Genomic DNA, 24876 nt, shown 5'->3' with positions numbered 1-24876 from the left:
GGGCATCCTCTTCTCCGTGGATCTTCCCGTAGGAACAGGAAACCAAACTGTGGGAGCGAGGGGGACCGCCCCTTTTATCTCTCCGTAGGGTTTCCTGTTCCTAGGGGCGGATCCCCTCTCTCTCAGTGGGTGCTGTCGTGGCGAAGAGAAAAAATCAGTTGTATTTTTACTTAAGATTTTACCCTATGCATTGTAAAGCGTAAAATCCCCAGCAGAAATTGACATGCTGCAGATATAAAAACCCACTCCGCAGGACAATTTCCACTCTGATTTATTTCAATATTTTACTTGATCAAATCCAGTTTGCTGCTATTGCAATATAGTGCAAAATAGTGATAATTTCCCAACTGCAAACCCAGATGAAAAATCCGCAGCAGAGAAGAAACCTCCATTTCACATAGTGATACTGCCACGTGTGACTGGTGGACTCTCAATGGTCACCAGTGAACCCACTTATGTGAGATCCCACACTTCACACAATTTATCATCCATTTTTTTTACACTGTTTTTTTACACTAATGTTAGAGGACCCACAAAAACACAACTAGGGAACATTGCAATAGATGGAAGTAAGTCGATGGTTGAACGAAAGTTGAGTCAACGATCGTCGAGTTAATGATCACCTCGCCTATATACAATTTTAGTCGATAACAGATATTACAGTTGGTCAAACTGGCCATACATGATCAATGACAAATTATTTTTTTTGGAAAACATTCTTTCGAAGAAAAATAGTTTGTTCATTTTCACGAACTTTGGTCTAATGTGTAATGGGAATCAATTACGGTAACTTTTTAATGACTAATACATTTTGTGGCAACAAGAGTCGAAGGAAAAAAGAAAAACAATTAAACTCAGAAAATTCCTGAAATACTGTATTTACCAAAATTTTATTTTGACATGAACTTTTCTGGGGACCTAATGAAGGATAAGCAATAGATACACATAATGCTCCATCCTACAATGTACAAAGTGCCTATAATAAAGAATACATATTGTATATCATCCACAAACGATATTGTTCTCGTCTAATCTCACTAGTTAAACTGAAAAAAATTCGACTTCTCTTTATTGACAGATGCCTAATGATGGACTACAGACGGCCCTCCATGCACCACCACAAATATTACACGGATAAAGGTTGAAATGCCTCATACGACACCTGGGATACTGCCAGAAATCGCTGCCACGTGTCCAATAAACGAGAAGCCCTTCTTTTACACGTGAAAATGTTTGCAGGGGAGCAAAGAGTTAAGGTGGAACAGTGAGATCCCGCTGTTCATGAGTGGAGATTGAATAAACTGTCTGCAGCAATGTGATACCTGCGAGTGCCGCCTATTACTGTAACCAGCCTCCTGCTCAGACTAATTGCATTAATGCCTGGAGCTCTCACCCCCGGTGCCGTCTGTACGCTGCTCCTACTGCACCAGGACCACTGAGAAGGATTGACTGCAATTAACTGGAATAACATTAATATTCCATTAAATAGTGGTTCCTTCTAAAAAGAAAGATCTGTAAACTAGCTGTCCTCTTCTCTTAAGGTACCTTCACACTAAGCGACGCTGCAGCGATACCGACAACGATGTCGATCGCTGCAGCGTCGCTGTTTGGTCGCTGGAGAGCTGTCACACAGACAGCTCTCCAGCGACCAACAATGCCGGTAACCAGGGTAAACATCGGGTTACTAAGCGCAGGGCCGCGCTTAGTAACCCGATGTTTACCATGGTTACCATCGTAAAAGTAAAAAAAACAAACACTACATACTTACCTTCGCTGTCTGTCCCCGGCGCTCTGCTTTCCTGCACTCACTGTGAGCACAGCGGCCGGAAAGCAGAGAGGTGACGTCACCGCTGTGCTTTCCGGCTGGCCGTCGCTGACACAGGATGCAGGAGGAATGCAGAGAAGCAGAGCGCCGGGGACAGACAGCTGAAGGTAAGTATGTAGTGTTTGTTTTTTTTACTTTTACTCTGGTAACCAGGGTAAACATCGAGTTACTAAGCGCGGCCCTGCGCTTAGTAACCCGATGTTTATCCTGGTTACCAGTGAAGACATCGCTGAATCGGCGTCACACACGCCGATTCAGCGATGTCTGCAGGGAGTCCAGCGACGAAATAAAGTTCTGGACTTTCTGCAGCGACCAACGATGGCACAGCAGGATCCTGATCGCTGCTGCGTGTCAAACACAACGATATCGCTAGCCAGGACGCTGCAACGTCACGGATCGCTAGCGATATCGTTGTGAAGTTGTTTAGTGTGAAGGTACCTTTAAAAAAATATACCAGTAGTTATCAAACCTGTGTGTATGGGGACCTCCTGACTTGGCCAGATATAGAATAGGAAAATTACATTTATTATTGGAGATAAGGCACCACCAAAAGCGTCTGACAATCTAAAACTGACCATAAACATTAAATAACTCACCCAAAAGAATGTCCGCACATCTCCTATCTCCCTAAACCCCCCTCCATACACAGAAAGGCTTGGCTCAGTTGAATGCTCCTTTGTGGTCAGAAAGCCGCTGTGGCTTCTCTGGCAGAGGCTTATCTCTGCACCGACAAAAAGACCACCTGACAGGAGAGAATCAGAAGGCCCCTTACATACAGGTGCTTCTTACAAAAATAGAATATCATCAAAAAGTTAATTTATTTTAGTTCTTCAATACAAAAAGTAGAGCTCATATTATATAGAGTCATTACAAACAGAGGGATCTACGGTATTTCAAATGTTTATTTCTGTTAATATTGATGATTATGGCTTACAGCCAATGAAAACCCAAAAGTCATTATCTCAGTAAATTAGAATAATTAACAAAAAAACACCTGCAAAGGCTTCCTAAGCACTTAAAAAGGTCCCTTAGGCCATGTTCACACGTTCCTGATTTCCCTGCTGTTTTTTCTGCACTAAAAACCGCAGCTCTTGGCAGAAAACGCAGGTGCATTTTTGGTGCTTTTTGGTACGTTTTTGATGCGTTTTTTAGTGCAGTTTTTTATGCAGTTTTCTATGCAGAGTCTGTTTGTTTTCTAGGAAGTTTTTTTAGGGTTAAAATGGCTGAAAATACCCTAACCCTACCCCTACCCCTAACCCTAGTTCTAACTGTAGTGGGGGGGGGGGAAAAAATTCTTTATTTTATTATTGTTACTAGCTATGGGGGTGATAAGGGGGGGGGGGGGGGCATTTACCTTTTTTTTTTATTTTGATCACTGTGAGGTTATCACAGTGATCAAAATGTGCCTGGAACGAATCTGCCGGCCGGCAGATTCGACGGGCGCACTGCGCATGCGCCCGCCATTTTGGAAGATGGCGGCGCCCAGGGAGAAGACGGCCGAACGGACACCGGGAGGCCCGGTAAGGATAAGAGGGGGAGATTAGGGCACGGGGGGGCGTCGGAGCACGGGGGGGTGGCATCGGAGCACGGGGGGGTGGGATTGGAGCACGGGGGGGCAGCTACACTGCAGCGGTTCTGCACCACAAACCGCAGAAAACCCGCAGATATTTTTTTCGTCTGCGGGTTTTACTGCAGGTTTGACCTCACAATGGAGGTCAATGGGTGCAGAACCGCTGCAGTTCCGCAAAAAGAAGTGACATGGTACTTCTTTTTTACCGCAGCTATTCAGCGCGGCTTTTTTGGGGGATTTTCCGCAATGTGGGCACAGCAGTTCCTGTTTTCCATAGGGTACATTGTAATGTACCCTGCATGGAAAACAGCTGCGGACCCGCAGCGGGAAAATCGCGGCGGTTCCGCATTAAAAAAAGGATGGTGTGAACATGGCCTAAGTCTGTTTCAGTAGGCTCCACATTCATGGGGAAGACTGCCGACTTGACAGATGTCCAGAAGGCAGTCACTGACACACTCCACAAGGAGGGTAAGCCACAAAAGGTCATTGCTAAGGAAGCTGGTTGTTCACAGAGTGCTGTCTCCAAGCACATTAATAGAAAGTTGAGTGGAAGGAAAAAGCGTGGTAGGAAAAGGTGCACAAGCAACCGGGATAACCGCACCCTTGAAAGGATGAAGAAAAGGTCATTCAAAAATTTGGGGGAGATTCACAAGGAGTGGACTGCTGCTGGAGTCATTGCTTCAAGAGCCACCACACACAGACATATCCAGGACACGGCTACAAGTGTCGCATTCCTTGCATCAAGCCACTCATGACCAATAGACAACGCCAGAAGCATCTTACCTGGGCCAAGGAGAAAAAGAACTGGACTGTTGCTCAGTGGTCCAAGGTGTTGTTTTCAGATGAAAGTATATTTTGTATTTCATTTGGAAATCAAGGTCCCAGAGTCTGGAGGAGGAGTGGAGAGGCCACAGTCCAAGCTGCTTGAGGTCTAGTGTGAAGTTTCCACAATCAGTGATGGTTTGGGGAGCCATGTCATCTGCTGGTGTAGGTCCACTGTGTTTTATCAAGACCAAAGCAGCGCAGCCGAATACCAGAAAATTTTAGAGCACTTCATGCTTCCCTCTGCTGACAAGCTTTTTTGGAGATGGAAATTTCCTTCTCCAGCAGGACTTGGCACCTGTCCACACTGCCAAAAGTACCAATACAAACAACAGTATCACTGTGATTGATTGGCCAGCAAACTCGTCTGTCCTCAACCCCATAGAGAATCTATGGGGTATTGTCAGGAGGAAGATGAGAGACACCAGACCCAACAATGCAGACAAGCTGAAGGCTGCTATCAAAGCAACCTGGGCTTCCATAACACCTCAGCAGTGCCACAGGCTGATCGCCTCCATGCCACGCCGCATTGATGCAGGAATTGATGCAAAAGGAGCCCCGACCAAGTACTGAGTGCATTTACTGAACATACATTTCAGGAGGCCAACAGTTCAGATTTTAAAATCATTTTTGAAGCTGGTTTTATAAAGTATTCTAATTTACTGAGATAATGACTTTTGGGTTTTCATTGGCTGTAAGCCATAATCATCAATATAATCAGAAATAAACACTTGAAATAGATCGCTCTGTTTGTAATGACAATATAATATATGAGTTTCTCCTTTTGTATTGAAGAACTGAAATAAATTCACTTTTTGATGAAATTCTAAATTTTGTGAGAAGCACCTGTATTAGATGGGCAACTATGCAGAACGGTGGCTCAGTGGTTAGCACTGCAGCCTTGCAGCGCTGGGATCCTGGGTTCAAATCCCACCAGACGACATCTGCAAGGAGTTTGTATGTTCTCCCCTTATTTGTGTTGGTTTCCTCCAGGTACTCTGGTTTTCTCCCACAAACCAAAGACATAGCAGTGCTGCGGAATTAATGGAGGTATCTAACCCCTTGGTGACCACAGATACATCTTTTTTCTGACCTGTGTTATAAGAGACTAGCATCCATAAAGGGTGACAATCCTGCAGCTATCAGCAGTACAATATAGCTGACAACTTGCTGCAACAGCCATGATCAGTGGTAGTACCTACAATAGTCGTTTAACCCCTTACATGCTGCTGTCAATAATGACTACAGCATCTAGATGGTTAACAGAGTCGGAGCTCCCACATTAACCCCATCAGCACCCTGAGATCATGATCGTGTGGTCCTGATGGTTGTGATGACAATTTGTGGCCAAATAATGGCCTTAAAAGTCTGCCGGCTACAGTGTCCTGTTCAGAAGTTATCAACATTTTGATGGTAAAAATATTTTTTTTCATTCCAGTTATGCCACTCTGCATCAATTCCTGAAAAGCACTTGAAAGGTTAATAAACTAGCTGAAAGCAATTTTGAACACATTGAGGGGCGCTGTTTTTTAAATGGTATCACTTATGGGGGGTTTCCAATGTATAGGACCCCCAAAGTAATTTCAAAACTCACTTAATAGGTCACTAAAAAAATAAGTTTTGTACATTTCATTGAAAAAAAAATGAAAAATTACTGCTACATTTTTAAACCTTGTAAAATGCAAACAAAATAAAACAACATTTTACAAATGGTGCTGATGTAAAGCCGGCATAAGGGAAATACTATTTATTAATGTTTTTGTGTGGTATGACTAAATGGATTAATGGGATAGATACTCAAAAGATTGAAAATTGCTAATTTTTAAAACTGAAAATTTGATATTTTTATTAATAAACACAGAAAATATCGACACAAATTTACCATCATCATAAAGTACAATGTGTCACGAAAAAACAATCTCAAAATCAATGAGAAACATTGAATCTGTTCCAGAGTTAATACCACTAAAAGTGACACTGGTCAGATTTGAAAGATTTTGCCCGGTCACAGAGGTTAAAGGGAACCTGTCACCCCATTTTTTGAGATTGAGATATAAATACTGTTAAATAGGGCCTGCGCTGTGCGTTACTATAGTGTATGTAGTGTACCCTGATTCCCCACCTATGCTGAGAAATACATTACCAAAGTCGCCATTTTCGCTTGTCAATCAGGCTGGTCTGGTCAGATGGGCGTGGTGACATCGCTCTTTTCTTCCCCAGCTTTCCGTTGGTGGCATAGTGGTGTGCGCATGTCCAGAGTTCCGAATCCCCTGCGCGCACGAGAAGCAAAAGCGCGCGTTCTGCGCTATTGCCCCTGTCATCGGTGGGGGCGGCCATCTTCCTGGGGCCGTGCGTGCGCAGATCGAGTGCTCTGCTGCACGGGGCTTCAGGAAAATGGCCGCGGGATGCCGCGCGCGCGCATTAGAGATCGCGGCGGCCATTTTCCCAAAGCCGAGTTTGCATCTCGGCTTTGGGAAAATAACCGCCGCGATCTGTAATGCGCACGCGCGGCATCCCGCGGCCATTTTCCTGAAGCCCCGTGCAGCAGAGCACTCGATCTGCGCACGCGCGGCCCCAGGAAGATGGCCGCCCCCACCGATGACAGGGGGTAGTAGCACAGAACGCGCGCTTTTGCTTCTCGTGCGCGCAGGGGATTCGGAACTCTGGACATGCGCACACCACTATGCCACCAACGGAAAGCTGGGGAAGAAAAGAGCGATGTCACCACGCCCATCTGACCAGACCAGCCTGATTGACAAGCGAAAATGGCGACTTTGGTAATGTATTTCTCAGCATAGGTGGGGAATCGGGGTACACTACATACACTATAGTAACGCACAGTGCAGGCCCTATTTAACAGTATTTATATCTCAATCTCAAAAAACGGGGTGACAGGTTCCCTTTAAGGTAGTAAGGCTACTTTCACACTAGCGTCGGATTCGGCCCGTCGCATTGCGTCGGGCCGAGATTCCGACGCTAGCGTTTGTTGTGCCGCACAACGGGTGCAGCGGATGCATTTCTCCGGCGCATCCGCTGCCCCATTGTGAGGTGCGGGCGGAGTTCCAGCCGCGCATGTGCGGTCGGAAAAAGCGGTCCGTCGGCTACAAAAAAACGTTACATTTAACGTTTTTTGCTCCCAGCGGTCTGCCACAACACGGCGCAACCGTCGCAAGACTGTTGCGACGTGTGTCAATACGTCGCAATGCGTTGGTAATGTAACTCTATGGGGCAAAAACGCATCCTGCAAACAACTTTGCAGGATGCGTTTTTTCCCCTAAACGACGCATTGCAACATATTAAAAAAAACGCCAGTGTGAAAGTAGTCTAAAATGAGCAAATATATTTATCTGAGTTGGGTCTGAGAAATGCATAGACAACTATGGAATAATGATGTGTCAGATGAATGGGAAATATCACATAGACAACTATGGAATAATGATGTGTCAGATGAATGGGAAAGATCACATAGACAACTATGGAATAAAGATGTGTCAGATGAATGGGAAATATCACATAGACAACTATGGAATAATGATGTGTCAGATGAATGGCAAATATCACATAGACAACTATGGAATAATGATGTGTCAGATGAATGGGAAATATCACATAGACAACTATGGAATCATTGCTCACAACAGTTTTCCTTCAGAGTTTCTGCACAACACTGAAGGGAAAAAAACAACATAATAAAAATAAAAAAAATCATACTAAATTTAATTTGTATAGCGCCAGCATATTGTGCAGCACTTTAGAATTAAAGGGAATCGGTCACTGGGTTTTGCTACCTTATCTGACAGCAGGCAAACAGACCCTGAATCCAGTGCGGTATCACCTAGTTTACTGAGTGCAACCGTTCTGACACAACCAAGAGTTTTTAGAATTAGCAAAGAAGCAGAGCTGAGAAAGCTAACCCTGCCCACACCAGACTGTGTACACTGTACATTGACAGTAAGCTGCTAATCAGAGGAGGGGGCTTAGTCGGACTTGCAAGTGCACACTAGCTAGTCACAGCAACGATAATCACCAGGTGATAAAACCTTTAGTGTAAGTAAACAACAGCACACAGCCTGACCTGACTCATTCTTGAATTCTGTGTGTGTTAACCCCTAACTCATGCTGTCCTATGATTACATAGCAAAATCCTGCTGACAGAGTCCCTTTAAGATGGTCAGATACATGGAAACACAGCCTTACTACACTCTCAGTATAAAAAAGAAAACACATAAGCGCTCTGCCATTTTGGTTACAGAAATACACTGCAGATTTAATGCCATAGTATTATCACACCTTCCACATCAGCTCTTCACTATGGTTGGATGGTTAAGGAGGTTGTCACATGTTCAACATTTATCACCTATCCACAGGATAGATGATGAACATATGATCACTGGGGGTCTACCTGATGAGACCCTTACTGATTCTAAGAATGGCCATCCCAAAGGTCCCCATGTGGATGTAGAGATAGTGAGCATGTGCGACCACCACTCTTACATTACAACAGCCTTCAATATAGAAGACAATGTAACCCCCTTATGGTATTTAAAGCAATAGTGTCACCAGAATTTTGCTACCTCATCAGGGGGCAGAATAATGAACAGAAAGGGACCCTGATTCCAGCAATGTATCCATTAGTTTACTCGATGCAGCAGTTGTGACCAACCCTGTCCACACCCTAGCTTTCTATGTACAGAGTCTATTAACAGTGACCTGCTTATCAGAGGACAGGGCAGAGTTGGACAACTGCTCACTGGAGTACCAGTCCAGGGCAGTGATAATGTCCTGGTGATAAAACCTTCACTGTAAGTGAACAACAGCACACAGCCAAATAAGCGACACATCATTGAAATCTGTACCTCAGCTCCTACCTCCTGCTGCCTTTAGATTACATAGCAAAAGTCTGCTGACAGATTCCTTTCAAGGTGCTATTAACAGTATATAATTGCATCTGACAAGCTAAAATGTTCATTTTATGAGGTTTCTTGGATGGAGGGTGCTATATCTTCTCAGTCCTCAACCAAAATGTCAGGTCACTGAATCATCTGGCCTAATTCAGGGGGGTAAGCATGGCTCTAGGCTAGCTCGCTGAACATAGGTGCATATGGCTAGTGGGCACAGCAAAATATGAGTCTAGAAAGTCTTAATCCTTCTTTCTATATCACGGGCGTAATATCGTGACATACAGCGACATAGTCCTATAGCGCTCTATACAACTGCTCCTTTAATTATTTTCTAAGCAGTGACGACCTCAAAATATTGCAAGACACTTTAAGTGGTCAGATAGCACATATGATAGGAAATATGTGGAAAAGTAATTCTATCAAGATACAGAAATGTAGCAGTAGCGGGCTGTGCTCCTAGTAAACGTCTTTTATTCCCCTTTATGGAAAGTGACACCTGGATGAATATGTGACCCGGGTTACAGCAGATTTCCCAAATATCATTAGGAGAACCTCACGTCTGGCGTGTTAGACAGATTACAATTTGTGAGTCTCTGGTCTTGAGTGGCAGCACCCCAAATCTAGTGGGCATCCATGGATGTAACTATGGTGGCTCCGTACAGACAGTCCCGGAGAGATGGCAGAGGAGCGGGCTGAGTACACAGAAGTAGCTGTGTGTGCACCACTCCCTGCGCACAGATTCCAAAGTCACATGGTTTGTGGTTAAAGAGAAAAACTATTTATTGCCTGAGCAATGGAAAGAAGCTTCTGTTGGGGAAACTCGCACCAACCGCAGGGCTGCTCAGCTATTTGGGGATCACAATGGAACAAGCGCTGAAAGCCGTTCGTCACCCCTAAAGCAAAATGTGGATGCATTGTGAAATACAACACTAATGTTCTACAGTGTGAAGTAACAGGAGGCCGGAGAAATCCCTGCATCCAATGTGCGGAATAATCTCTCACTGGGGAACTAACTTTTTTTGGATTCCTATTTATTGAGAGCTATGAAGAAGTTCTTACGATTTGGTCTAAAAAAAAATAAAAATAAATAAAATAAGAAAAAAAAAATCTATTTATTATGTTTACATAGTGCCAACATAATCCGCAGCGCTCTGCAGACACTGTCGACACTCACCGTCCCCATCGGGGCTTACACTCCAATTCCCCATCATCTGGAGAGAACCTGGAAAGCCATGCACAATCATAGCGAGAACATAGAAACTTTCTGTAGACATTGTCAGAGGACCCCAAGGCTGCAGGTATAATACCTTTAAGGCCACGTTCACACATTCAGTATTTGTCAGTACTTCAGTATTTGTAGCCAAAACCAGGAGTGGGTGATAAATACTGAAGTGGTGCATATGTTTCTATCATACTTTTCCTCTGATTGTCCCACTCCAGGTTTTGGCTTAGGCCGGTTTCACATTAGTGTTTTGAGGAGCTGCGGACGGCTACGGACTTCCTCAGTGAAGCCCCGCCCTTGGCCACTAGCTCCGCCTACTTCTGCATGCGGCCTGCGTACCTATCTTTAACATTAGGTACGCAGGTCGTGCGGCGGTATGCGGATGCTTCCGCATGCGTCGTTTTGACGATGCAGCGACCAGCGTAGGACACAGCTGGTAGCATTTTTTTTCTCCGCATCGTCAAAACGACGCATGCGGAAGCATCCGCATACCGCCGCACGACCTGTGTACCTAATGTTAAAGACAGGTACGCAGGCCGCATGCAGAAGTAGGCGGAGCTAGCAGCCGAGCGTGGGGCTTCACGGAGGAAGTCCGCTGCCCTCCGCAGCTCCTCAAAACGCTAGTGTGAAACTAGCCTTACAAATACTAGGTAAAATACTGACCAAATACTGAAGACGTCCTAATGCAGACTGCGGCTGGGCTCTCCTGCCAGTTTAGGGCACCGACACTTTGCCTTTAATGGTCCACAGGTGGCTATAAACATCATCTACACAACGTCCTAACATGTTGACGTTGGCAGGAACAGCCAATGTCATAGGTTGAAGCACATTGGTGAGGTCTTCAACAGCAGGTTGGTCTTTATAATTGGTCTTCTCATATGGAGCAGTGACATTGCGGCATCTCTAGGCTCTAGGGCCCAGGTGCAAATGGAACTCCTGCACCCATCACAGTTACACCCTAGCGGCAGCGGACCATCGAATCGGTCATTCTCTTTCCTGACTACATATGTTGGGAGAAAGAAGGTTAGGTCAAGTTGGACCTAGACATGCCCAATCCTTTTTTCCCTCAACAGAGATTAGATATCCACAGCCCTTTACTCCCATCTCCGTATGATTTGGCTGGGTCGATAGAAATTGATCTCCTGTTTCTACATCGAGCTTAGAAGGATTCAGCTAGTCGGTTATTAATCATGTGATGTGATGTCATAGACCTAATGGAAAAGAGAAGAATTATCAGGGTAGAAAGGCAAAATGAGCAATTGTAAGCACACAGTGCTAGATAGTATGACTGCTATATATTAATAATATACATATTGTACTGTCACTATCTAGACATAAGACACGCCAGTCCCTGGCCCAGGGGAATCCAGAATCTAATTTCCCAATCGGACAGAACAAGCCATTTAATCTCTTTGGACCACAAAGAAAACCAACAGCTATGAGTGAAAAGCATGACGGCTCCAGACACCAGCAGAGAAGGAGATGTGTCTGGACCACTGTGCCGCAGAGCTGACCCTCTGATGACAAACTGAAGGTCACAGGCCAAGAAAGTGAACCGGGCGTTAACCCTTGATTTCATTTACAAACAAAGCAACTTCCTTTCTCACTGAACTGTTTTTATTTGCAATTCTGGAACTCGACCAAAACCATCTGAACATTTTCATCTAAATGCTGTCCCATTAACCCTTTGCACAGGGGCTGATGATCATTAAATGAAAAACGCTATGCTTTCATTTGCAAAAAAGCATTCGTGCTCGCTCTCGCTATTCTACATTTAGACTTGAAAATTTGCTTTTTGAGTGGGGAAGTGCAGCTGCGGGAGGCAATAAAAGGGAACACATCTACGCGGCTGCTCCTCGCCCCCTCTGCACCGGGAGGGTTTCGTAGTGAGAATAACATCTGCATATACAGAAATCCACATGTACAGATGGTTATCATTAATTGAAACGGGGCTCTTATATTGCAACCTGATACAACAGGATGGGGGGTTTAACAAGACGGCAATTATACTGAATTTAAACATTGAAACGTACGGCCCTCTAACTTGTTATGCCAAGTCCTCAGGAGGCTGAGAAAGATCTGCAGCTCATCCACACTTTCTGGTGAGAATATCTACAAGTAGACCGAGCTATGGTGCCGAGAAACATGCAGGTGACAATAAATATGGCTTTATTACCATTACCGCTAGAGAAACTTCCTATAGTTAATGTGGGCAGCCATTAATTGGCCCTTATATTACATAGAGATGATTCCCCGATTCAGTGGCCATATTGTTAGTCAATGGCTGCCAAACAGAGCCCTGCAAGCCTCCTCCTACCTGCCAGTATCCCCTCCTCCGATTTGTAGGCCTGGCGTGATGTCATCATTGTGACAAGCCTACCAATGAGATGAGGCGCAGACAGGAAGGAGGAGGTTAGCAGGGCATGGACTACGACATGGCCACCGCTGGACCAGGATCCTACAAATCCTGTGTCTCATTTAGGGAACGTTCTGTAACTATATCACATTGGGCATGTCGCTGGAAGGCAAGTACTGCACAGCTCTGATAAAGGGGGTCCTATGGATTATTGCATTGGGGGAGCCTTATTAAAATGACTGCTCCCAGGACCGGCAGATTTAATTCAACTGCATGGCAGAATAAATATTCAGAAGGTGACTGTTCCCTTAAAGGGAATCCATCACCAGATTTTGGGTACCTCATCTGAGAGCAGCATGATGTGGGAAAAGAGACCTTGATTCCAACGATGTATCACTTAGTTTACTGGGTGCAGCAGTTGTGACACAATCAGTTTTTAGATGTAGCAGAGCTCAGAGAGCTAACCCCACCCACACCAGACTCTCTATGTGCATTGTCTATTGACAGTGTGCTGTTTATCAGAAATCGTGTGTAGTTGAACGTGAGCTGTAGTCTGGGCAGTGATAGTCTCTTGGTGATTAAACCTTCATTGTATGGAAACAGCACACAGCCTAATAAGTGATACATTCCTGAAATCTGTGTCCCAGACTTTACCTCTCATGCTGCCATCAGATTAAATAGCAAAAACTTGCTGATAAATTCTCATTAAGGGGGCACAGGCACTGCTATGTTAGGTAAGGACACTGCCACCGTTATGGTGGGGCTGAAACTGGCTCTATTAATAGAGACACTCTTATTACATCATATGTCATTTTCAGCTTACGAGGTAATGCAATTTATCCAATTATTGTGATATATAGCAAACTATCCCGATCGTCATGCAATGTAGGGTAATGCTATTGGAGAGGTGTATTATAGGTATAGCGGCGGCTTCAGAGATAACACCCATCAGTAGGGTTGAGCGAAACGGATCGTTCATTTTCAAAAGTCGCCGACTTCTGGCAAAGTCGGGTTTCATGAAACCCGACCCGATCCCTGTGTGGGGTCGGCCATGCGGTACGCGACTTTCGCGCCAAAGTCGCGTTTCGTATGACGCGCTTGGCGCCATTTTTTTCAGCCAATGAAGGGGCGTGGGCAGAGTGATGACATAGGTCTTAGGGGCGTGGACGCCTATCGCCATGTTGTCGCTTGTGCGCTGTAGCGATTTGCAATGTGTAACACCAGCTTTTCGAGAGAGAGAGAGAGAGAGAGAGAGAGAAAAAAAAAAAAAAAAAAAAAACTTTTGAGATAGTCGGGTTTCGCGAAACCCGGCTCGACCCTAATAAAGTGAAGGTCGCTCAACCCTACCCATCAGAACACGACATTGCAGCAAGTGGCGCTAACCTGAGTCTTAAGGTTGTCGCTTCCATCTGTCCTATTTTTGGGTGAAGAGCAGACGACAACATCATGACTCCAACCAGTCAGGTCAGTAACCTCTACATGACAGAAATGTCTGCTGCCCAGCAAACGCCCCGTGCCCCAGACTTCCAGTTCCCCTCCCTTACAGTCGCACTGTAGTTCAGCCTTAGTGGTAGGTGCTAGGGTCAGGCCACACATGCCAGTCAATGCTTTCCTGCTGAATTCTGCTGCTGATGTTCATTTAACCTTCATGAAAGTATCTGACATTTCCAAAGATATATAGTCAGGGCAAACAGACAGCATGGTGCGCGACAGATCAGTTATCACTATACTGCGCTGCATCAAGTACCGAATATATGCAAAGACCAACACCATAAGCTCCAGTATTCACCATCAGGGCTGTGGAGTTGGCAAGCCAAACCTCCGACTCCACCAAAATGGGCTCTGACTCCATGACTCCGACTCCACCGCCCTGCCAGGGCTGTGGAGTTGATAATCCAAATCTCCGGTTCTGACTCCTCAATTTCCATGATACGACTCCGACTCTACCAAAATGGGTTCCGACTCCACAGCCCTGTTCACTATCCCTGTCAAGTTGTGTTAAAAAGGAGTCAACTGTACTGTATATACTGAATACACTTATGGGCATGCAGGTGTTTACAATACTGGCATAAAAGCTTTGATGAATTGGGCACTATATGTACGAAAACCAAAGTGTGAACTGTTTTACTATGGTTAAAAAAAAGGATCCAGCTTTTTTTGTTTTGTTTTTCTTTAGAGAGGATTGGTTAAAAGTGGATGATATCTGGACTCCAATCTTGGGGGTGGTGGGAGGTCCCAGGGGTTGGATCCCCAGCCATCAAGTAAGTTATAACTGAAAACTTACAACCTTGGTAGAACCTTTTATCTATTATATAGTAACATTGTTTAAAGGAGATGTCCACTACTTTACAATCCATTATTAATAGTTGCAGTCTGGTGCAGAAAATAAATGTGCTTACCTACCTCCCAGACTGTGCCGGCCCTGCGATCTCCCCACTGGCCCTCCCGGTGGTCACAGGACATTGGCTGCAGTGGTCACATGAAATAATGTCAAGTGCCAGCAGGGAGAGACAGCGGGAAGATCTCAGGAGAGACAGCGGGAAGATCTCAGGAGAGACAGCGGGAAGATCTCAGGAGAGACAGCGGGAAGATCTCAGGAGAGACAGCGGGAAGATCTCAGGAGAGACAGCGGGAAGATCTCAGGAGAGACAGCGGGAAGATCTCAGGAGAGACAGCGGGAAGATCTCAGGAGAGACAGCGGGAAGATCTCAGGAGAGACAGCGGGAAGATCTCAGGAGAGACAGCGGGAAGATCTCAGGAGAGACAGCGGGAAGATCTCAGGAGAGACAGCGGGAAGATCTCAGGAGAGACAGCGGGAAGATCTCAGGAGAGACAGCGGGAAGATCTCAGGAGAGACAGCAGGAAGATCTCAGGAGAGACAGCAGGAAGATCTCAGGAGAGACAGCGGGAAGATCTCGGGAGAGACAGCGGGAAGATCTCAAGAGAGACAGCGGGAAGATCTCAGGAGAGACAGCGGGAAGATCTCAGGAGAGACAGCAGGAAGATCTCAGGAGAGACAGCAGGAAGATCTCAGGAGAGCCAGTGGTCCGAGAGACAGGTATCCACTTTTTTATTTTATGCACTAGGCTGCTGCTATTAAGAGGTTGCCCAGTACTGGACAAGCCCTTTAAAGTGCTGTAGATTTATGCATTGTTTTTCCTTGAAAAAAAAAAAACACCTTACAAAATTATGATGATAAAAAAAAAAAATTCTTAACTTTCCTAAGTGATTTCAAAATGAAATAATCTTCCCCATTTCCCCAGCCTTCACATAATAATGGGAAGGAATCCTGCAGAAGCGAGGAGATCTTATTGCACTGATCACATGGAGGAGGTGCAGACTTATCAATACATTTTAGCAGAGGAGGCTTATCTAGTAGTAGTCAGAACCAATAAGTCACAATCTGATAGGCATGTATTACCACATCTGGGCAAGGCTCGCCGGTGTCCATCACCACCGCCGGTGTCCATCACCACCGCCGGTGTCCATCACCACCGCCGGTGTCCATCACCACCGCCGGTCCCCATCACCACCGCCGGTCCCCATCACCACCGGTCCTTACTACACCCGAGAACTGCGTATAAACAAACCCAAGACTACACAGAGGATGAGACAGGGGCACATGCCGGGAAATACAATCCCAATATGCTGGTGAATGAGCAGAGAGTAAACACATCATTACACAGCCGGTGCCAAAGGTGAAGCATTGGAATAGACCACCATGTCCTATCAGTAACTAGACATAACTCGGGTGGCACTGCACAGTAATCAAAGGGTTCACCTTCCAACACAGATTTGTACAAAGGGCAGAGCCTGGCACCTGGGCATCTGCATCACCAAACTACAGACTGGCAGGTTACATGTACAAGTACAGAATTAAAGCACATGTCATAGCAAGTCTGGACACCCACCAATGATAGACGTGGTTGCCTAGTTATGGCCGAAGTGTGACCATTTTGCAGACAACAATTAGTGGCTAATTAAACAATTATTTGATTTTCCAGAACAGTAGTTTCAGCCATAAAATCATGTGGCCAATTGTAATGACAGTGCTGTGAGCTCTTCTGCAGAAATCAAGTGATTGGTTGTTAATTAAAAAATATTCAGCTATCGGCCTGCCCGTATGGCCTTACCTTTAACTGAATTGGACTCCATTTAATTTTACAAATACAGATTCATGTCCAAGAAAGGCCATCAACATCACTCCCTGCCTGACGTGACTTTTAGGCATGTTTCATCTGGAGTCGCTCTATAGCAGAAGTGAAGGGGGGAGCACTGCATATATCTGCCTAATTATTCACATTTACTCCTGAGGGTTTAGACATGAACATCAAACTTGCATATGACTAAAACTTTGCCACCATCTACAGTCGCACTTGAATCACATAGTTTAACAAGAAACATCTGCGAGGTGGACAGAACAATGTGGCTGGCGAACCTCTGATACAACTGCAGCGCTGTGCACCTGTATCCAGAAGTGCTGCCCAGAAATGCCCGCTCCCTATTCATCAGAGGGGGCGAATAGGCCACTGCCAGGCGTTAGGGATCCGCTGTGGGAAAATGAGCAGTTTGCAAATGAAGATATTCTACGGCAATCTGCATGTGTATGGCCAAGCTCTGAACTGTGCGAGTCAAGTGCATAAATGCTCTTCACTATCTCTAGGAGCCGTCTCCCAATCTTAGGGCTCAATCAGACGCTGTTACAAAATCGTCCATTTTAATCCAGAAAAAAAAAAACAATCAATTTTCCTGCCATCTGTGTGCCATCCTTATGTCAGTTTTTACGGCCACATCATGTCCATATGGCATCCACTTTTTACATCAATAATTTAATAAATGATAAAAGGCTAATACGGTCTGCTATGTCTATCATTGCAATGGATCCAGAAAAACGCATGGCGTTTGGATGGTAACCCGTATGTGATCAGTTTTTTTGCACACCCATTGACTTAAAATGGGCAAGTGCGACCCGAAATACGGATCAAAGTAATGCACGGTGTGATCTTTTACAAACAGTCCAGGATTACCACAGTGACTATTAGTCCTTGTGCTGTCCATATCATATCCATTTTCCCAGGAGGGGACGCAGACAGAAGAGGCCCATTAAAAGCGCAGGCCTCTAAAGGCCCGCATCAGATTACAGCAGGCAGAACCAGAGATCTCACTGGGACCTTCCGACTCTCCCCAAAAAGATAATGGGGGAGGATGAGAATTGGGCAGGTTGGGCAATCCTTTATCTGGGAGATAAGACTGTCATCCGCTCTCCCAACTGAAGACCCAAATGCTTGGCTGAGCTCGGCATTCGGGTGTATGGCAAGGATTTGGGAGAGACCGCATCAGCTGAACAGCATTTGGCCGACCAATATATAAGATGTGTGAGCCCCTTTACATCGGAGTTTAGGTTGGTGCTTGTCCCCCTCTACTAATTGAAAAAATAAAATCCACACAGCTTCTTCTATAGACATCAGACAGGGAAAATGTGCTGTGATCTGAAACCAACCAGATGGATAATTTTGCTCAGATAATAGAAGGGGCCTCAGTTCCCTGTACAGGAGGTAGGCCAGGAGCGCCGCTCTGCAGGGTACAATGGTGAAGAAGCTGCACTGCTGCATTATTACTGCATTCACTCTAAGAATTGATGGTGGTCTGAAAGTTCGGACCCCACCAACCATAAAGTAAGGCATGTCCTAGCAATACGCCATGGCTTTATAAGATGGAAACACCTCTTTAGTTACACATTAATGTAGAGTTCTCACTACCAGTTACTCTCATTTTCACCCAACAAAAGTATTTCATTCACACCTTCCAGTAAAGACCCCCTTTACCACTATCTTTAAGGGTTTAATGCCTGTTTAGATGGCACCTATTAGGTGATCGGTGTCCTAGATAAATGAACGCTATCTACAGATGACATAACCGCTGGGGGGGTGTTTATTTAGAGAAAAGAAATTCTTTCAATTGGATTATACCTTCAGTGAAGAATGGCTAAAATCCAGCTTTACAACTGTACTATTCTGAGCGCTGAGCCCAGCGTGCCCCCCTATCCAGCCCTGTGCATGTACTCACACGCCCTCCCTGCCTGGGACACTTTTGTAACATGCAGATTAGGTGCCTGCCTCTCAAAAATAAGGCAGAAAGCCGCCAAATAGACACCTTGGGTGAAATGCCAATGAATTAGCAACAGGATTACTGAGAGATGCAGAATGTCCCTAGAAGGCCCAAATAAACAACGGTTTGTCATCCCCAAACTGCAACTTTAGCTACTGAAACAAATGGACTTAGCCCTTATAAAAATCATAACAACAATATACTATAGGGTTGCAGTTGTGGAAATAAAAAAAAGATCACATTTAATCCATATGCAAATGAGGGTGCTTCGATGCAGCCTTGCTGTGGACAATGTCTCGATGCAGCCTTGGCCATTGTCCCTGTGCGCCCTTGGCGTGGACAATGTCTCGGTGCACCCATGCCATGGCCAATGTCACTTTGGCCAATGTCTCGGTGCAGCCCTGGCGTGGCCAATGTCTCGGTGCAGCCCTGGCGTGGCCAGTGTCTCGGTGCAGCCCTGGCGTGGACAGTGTCTCGGTGCAGCCCTGGCGTGGACAGTGTCTCGGTGCAGCCCTGGCGTGGACAGTGTCTCGGTGCAGCCCTGGCGTGGACAGTGTCTCGGTGCAGCCCTGGCGTGGACAGTGTCTCGGTGCAGCCCTGGCGTGGACAGCGTCTCGGTGCAGCCCTGGCGTGGACAATGTCTCGGTGCAGCCCTGGCGTGGACAATGTCTCGGTGCAACCCTGGCGAAGACAATGTCTCGGTGCAGCCCTGACGTGGACAATGTCTCGGTGCGTCCTTGGCGTGGACAATGTCTCGGTGCACCCATGCCATGGTCAATGTCACCTTGGCCAATGTCTCAGTGCGTCCTTGACGTGGCCAATGTCTCGGTGCAGCCCTGGCGTGGCCAGTGTATCGGTGCACCCGTGGCTTAGCCAGTGTCTCGGTGCACCCGTGGCGTGGCCAATGTCTTGGTGCAGCTTTACACCCTCCAATCTGCATATCTAGCACCATTCCTGAGTTTTATTGACATTACTGGCTTTCTCACAGTTACTGCTCCCTAACCTCTAATCCCAGGTGTTGCGCTTATGCACCGATGCTGGAGGAGCCCAGTAGCGCATGCATAGTGTCAATGCGCAATGCTCTGATCTCCGGCTCCTCTCTGAAGCTACTTGTTCACTAAACTTCTGTGTGTAGTGAGCGGCAGCCAGAGATTACAGTATGCTCGCATCCTCACAGAGTGCGCAACGACACTGACGCAGTGAGTACACTACTGGGCTCCTCCAGTGTCAGTGCACGAACAGGGGATGAGCTAAGGAAGCACTGACTGTGAACATCAGAGGTATAAATCAAGGTCAGGGGCGGTGCTAGCGATGCAAATTGTAGGGCATAATGGTGCACCGAGATATTGGCCCCACTTAGGGTACCGTCACACTATACGATTTACCTACGATCACGACCAGCGATATGACCTGGCCGTGATCGTAGGTAAATCGTAGTGTGGTCGCTGGGGAGCTGTCACACAGACCGCTCTCCAGCGACCAAGATGCCGAGGTCCCTGGGTAACCAGGGCCGCGCTTAGTTACCCGATGTTTACCCTGGTTACAAGCGTTAAACTAAAAAAAAACAAACAGCACATACTTACATTCTGGTGTCCGTCAGGTCCCTTGCAGTCTGCTTCCCGCACTCAGTGACTGCCGGCCGTAAAGTGAAAGTGAAAGCACAGCCGCTGTGCTCTGCTTTTCACTTTACGGCCGGCAGTCACAGTGCTGGTACCCTAAGGGTGAACCGAAGCTCCTTGATTTGCGTATGGATTAAAGGTGATTTTTTTATTTTAATCAACTACAGCACCTTCACACATAATATGTATGTAACTAGTATGACTTATGTCTCCTACGTCAAAATTTAAGTTGCTGAATTTGCTGTTTGGGGGAGACAGATCCCCTTCAAACGCCACTGCTTTCATAGTATGCAGAAAATAGTATATTAATATATGGAGGGAGAGAGGAGTGCAATCAGGCATTTCAAAACATCTACTATGTATCATTGGGACCATAGATTACCAGATGCCTCATCAGCACCACGTGTTGGTAAAGTATCTGACAACTTCCAGAAGTTCCCTTTGGCACCATTTACGCCAATCTCCTGGACCTTGAATAGAAAACTCAGCTATATCTATAGACGTGACTGTGCAAATGCCATTAACAGAACCTTTTTTCTTTTTTTTTAACCTACAGCCACAGTCCCCGGCGATCAGATCATTGGGACCTTTAATTTAAAGGGAACCAGTCATTGGTAAAGGCCTCTTTACTCTCAAGTACTTATAGGTCCAGTACTTGCCCACACAGGGCGCCCGCATGTGACTGGCACCGGTTACAAAAACTAATAACATTATGTGTCCTATCTTGTCTCAGCCAATGGGATGTGCTGGTGCCGATCACCCAGGACTGGAACGCCACTTTGTTGGGGGATGGGTGGGCAAGTAAAATAAGTTCATAGTGTAAAACAACCCACGATGGTGACGTACACAAGAGAGGGGATCCCCTTGGGAATAATGTGTCTGTTGATAATTTTGCACGTGGATTTACACTTAAAAAAAAAAAAAAATCAGGTAGAGGGAGGTGCCCGAGTGTTTTACAAATCTCATCCAATGCTGCAGAAATCTTTGAAAAGTGACATCTCCTTGGGTGGAAATATACGACCACGGGACGTCAATGAATCATGTCACATATTGCAGGTTTGTTGCGAATGCTTGGAAGTAAAAATGCGCAATAAATCTACAATGAAATTTGACAGATTAGCAGCAAAATCTGCACGGGTGGATTGGGTGGGTGGATGTTTCACCCACTGAGGGAGTTTCCCGCTTACACGGGAGTAAGATGCACCTGATCTATTAGGCGGCACTGGAAACTCACAACTACACCTTCCCGTGTCCGCTCCTGGTCCGGTCCCTCCACAAAGTGCCACTCACTTTCGGAGAAAAGTGTCGTGAGTGGCTGTAAAAAGTTTAAAAAGTGGAAAATTATAATTGCGCATTTTACCTTTTTTCCCGATCTGCAGAATTTAAGGGAAAATCTGCAATGAAAACAACATACTGTAATTCTGTCTGGATTTCCCTGCAGAAATGTTCCACAGCCAATGCACCACGTGTGGAGCCGCCAGTATAGTGGAAGGTAAAGTATCAGTCTCACCATGTTGGGAGCTCAGGGACCGCGTGATGACATGGGGGGCATTAATGGCAGCCAAGGCTGGTTGTCACAGGATGCTATGATGGAGACGCTGACTGTTGTGGGTACTAGGACACACCGGGCACAGGGGGCACCAGACTACACCCAGGTACAGTGACTGCGCCCCCACTAGCCCGGGTACAGTGACTGCGCCCCCACTAGCCCGGGTACAGTGACTGCGCCCCCAATAGCCCAGGGTACAGTGACTGCGCCCCCAATAGCCCAGGGTACAGTGACTGTGCCCCCACTAGCCCGGGTACAGTGACTGCGTCCCCAATAGCCCAGGGTACAGTGACTGTGCCCCCACTAGCCCGGGTACAGTGACTGCGTCCCCACTAGCCCGGGGTACAGTGACTGCGTCCCCAATAGCCCAGGGTACAGTGACTGTGCTCCCACTAGCCCGGGGTACAGTGACTGCGTCCCCAATAGCCCGGGGTACAGTGACTGCGTCCCCACTAGCCCGGGGTACAGTGACTGCGCCCCCAATAGCCCGGGGTACAGTGACTGTGCCCCCAATAGCCCGGGGTACAGTGACTGCGTCCCCAATAGCCCAGGGTACAGTGACTGCGTCCCCAATAGCCCAGGGTACAGTGACTGTGCCCCCACTAGCCCGGGTACAGTGACTGCGTCCCCAATAGCCCAGGGTACAGTGACTGCGCCCCCAATAGCCCAGGGTACAGTGACTGCGCCCCCAATAGCCCAGGGTACAGTGACTGTGCCCCCACTAGCCCGGGTACAGTGACTGCGTCCCCAATAGCCCAGGGTACAGTGACTGTGCCCCCACTAGCCCGGGGTACAGTGACTGCGTCCCCAATAGCCCAGGGTACAGTGACTGCGTCCCCAATAGCCCAGGGTACAGTGACTGTGCCCCCACTAGCCCGGGTACAGTGACTGCGTCCCCAATAGCCCAGGGTACAGTGACTGCGCCCCCAATAGCCCGGGGTACAGTGACTGCGTCCCCAATAGCCCAGGGTACAGTGACTGCGTCCCCACTAGCCCGGGTACAGTGACTGCGCCCCCAATAGCCCGGGTACAGTGACTGTGCCCCACTGTAAGCACTGGGGGCAGCACCCATGGCATGATGTGCTCCCTTCTGCCCTCACCTGGGGATGGTGATGCACTTGGTGCTGATGCTCTGGGTCGCCAGCGCTTTCTCCAGCTCGTCCAGCTGGCCGGTCTTCTTCAGCTTCTTCACCAGGCTCTTCACCGCCTTCTCGCACCACTTCTCCTCCTGGCCATTCTGCTCGCCCTTCTTCCAGCCCAGCAGTCTCTTCACGATTGGGGGGGTGAAGGGCAGGATGGAGGACATGGCAGCCCCCTGGTGTAACGCTGCGGGCTAGGAGTGTCGGGGCTGCTTGTCACACGCCGGTGTCCTGCGGGGTCGCCCCTCTACCTGCCGCTCACCGCCTGCACTTCTCCACTCTCTCTGCCTACAATTCTCTTCTAACTTTTCATCCCCCCCCTCTCCGTCCGAACCGCGTCACCTCCCCTCCTTCTCAGGGTATTCCTCCGCCCCTGGCACCGGGCACTCCCACCTTGTCCCGCAAACACCCCTGTGGCTCCGCCCCGTTTAGTGACGTCACGTTCCATGCATCGCATATAGGCCTGAGGCTACTGTAGGCGACGGGGCGGGGCGGATGGTGATTGACAAGGACGGAGAGATTAATGCGCCTGGTGACGCGGTCCTCTCTGGACAAGTCTGTCCTGGCCACTTTCTCTTGCGTGGGTGATGGTGCAGACTGTTATTCATACACTGCGTTACTTTCCTCGCAGTGCACAATAGTATTCTGTACCACTAATAGGTTGGGACACTACAAATAAGAGGCCTGGAAGGATAAGCTGTGTGCTCTGGTTCCCTATTGGGGCATCAGCTGCACCCTGGCACTGGAGGGCACACACAGTTATGGGCAGGGCTAGTACCAGTGCTATGTGGGCTCACTCATCTGCAGCACCAGTCTGGCGAGCTGAGCGTGCCATAATCTGTGATGCCGCCATGCGCCCCATCTCGCCCAGCGCTCATGGCGTCTGCCCGCATTCACCGTAGTTATACGGGCTGTTCCTCTCTTTATGATGAGCATCATTGGATAGTGACAAGAAAATTTACAAATTACTGTTTATTAAAAGCCCTCCTAAACCATGAATGCAATTTCATATTTATTGTTTACCCAGGTTACCAGCCACCACTGTGGCCTAGCAGCAGTGGCCGAACATGCTGAGTACTTAGAGGCTTTTAATAGTATCTGCTCTGAAGCCAGCTGGGATCACTGGAGAGCCATCTTAGCTCCTGGTGTATTTTCCGATGCTGCAGAGACAAATCTCAAAGAGGGGCCCAAGAGGTGTGGGGGCCCGCTACCACCTGCAGATCTGTCACAGACACAAAGAGGGGCCCAATAGGAAAGGGGGCCGGCTACCACCTTCAGATCTGTCACATATACAAAGAGGGGACCAAGAGGTAAGGGGCCGGCTACCACCTGCAGATCTGTCACATATACAAAGAGGGGCCGGCTACCACCTGCAGATCTGTCACATATACAAAGAGGGGCCGGCTACCACCTTCAGATCTGTCACATATACAAAGAAGGGACCAAGAGGTAAAGGGGCCGGCTACCACCTTCAGATCTGTCACATATACAAAGAGGGGACCAAGAGGTAAAGGGGCCGGCTTCCACCTTCAGATCTGTCACAGACACAAAGAGGGGACCAAGAGGTAAAGGGGCCGGCTTCCACCTTCAGATCTGTCACAGACACAAAGAGGGGACCAAGAGGTAAAGGGGCCGGCTTCCACCTTCAGATCTGTCACAGACACAAAGAGGGGCCCAAGAGGTAAAGGGGCCGGCTACCACCTGCAGATCTGTCACATATACAAAGAGGGGACCAAGAGGTAAAGGGGCCGGCTTCCACCTTCAG

The 24876-nt window shown here is 47.2% G+C and overlaps 1 protein-coding gene across 1 annotated transcript in view; it reads right to left on the bottom strand.

Moving 5' to 3' along the window:
- SMAD3 (SMAD family member 3) overlaps nt 1-23489 on the bottom strand; it is a 135950-nt gene extending 112461 nt beyond the window's left edge. Inside the window, exon 1 of the mRNA XM_069766406.1 lies at nt 23073-23489. Within this exon, the coding sequence (XP_069622507.1) occupies nt 23073-23278 (206 nt within the window). The 5' untranslated portion in view covers nt 23279-23489. The remainder of the gene's footprint in view (nt 1-23072) is intronic.
- Nucleotides 23490-24876: the final 1387 nt, after the last annotated feature.

Source organism: Ranitomeya imitator, chromosome 4, assembly GCF_032444005.1.
Source record: "Ranitomeya imitator isolate aRanImi1 chromosome 4, aRanImi1.pri, whole genome shotgun sequence".
NCBI lineage: Eukaryota > Metazoa > Chordata > Amphibia > Anura > Dendrobatidae > Ranitomeya > Ranitomeya imitator.
The sequence above is the reverse complement of the archived record's forward strand: the minus strand, read 5'-3'. Positions and strand labels throughout refer to the sequence as shown.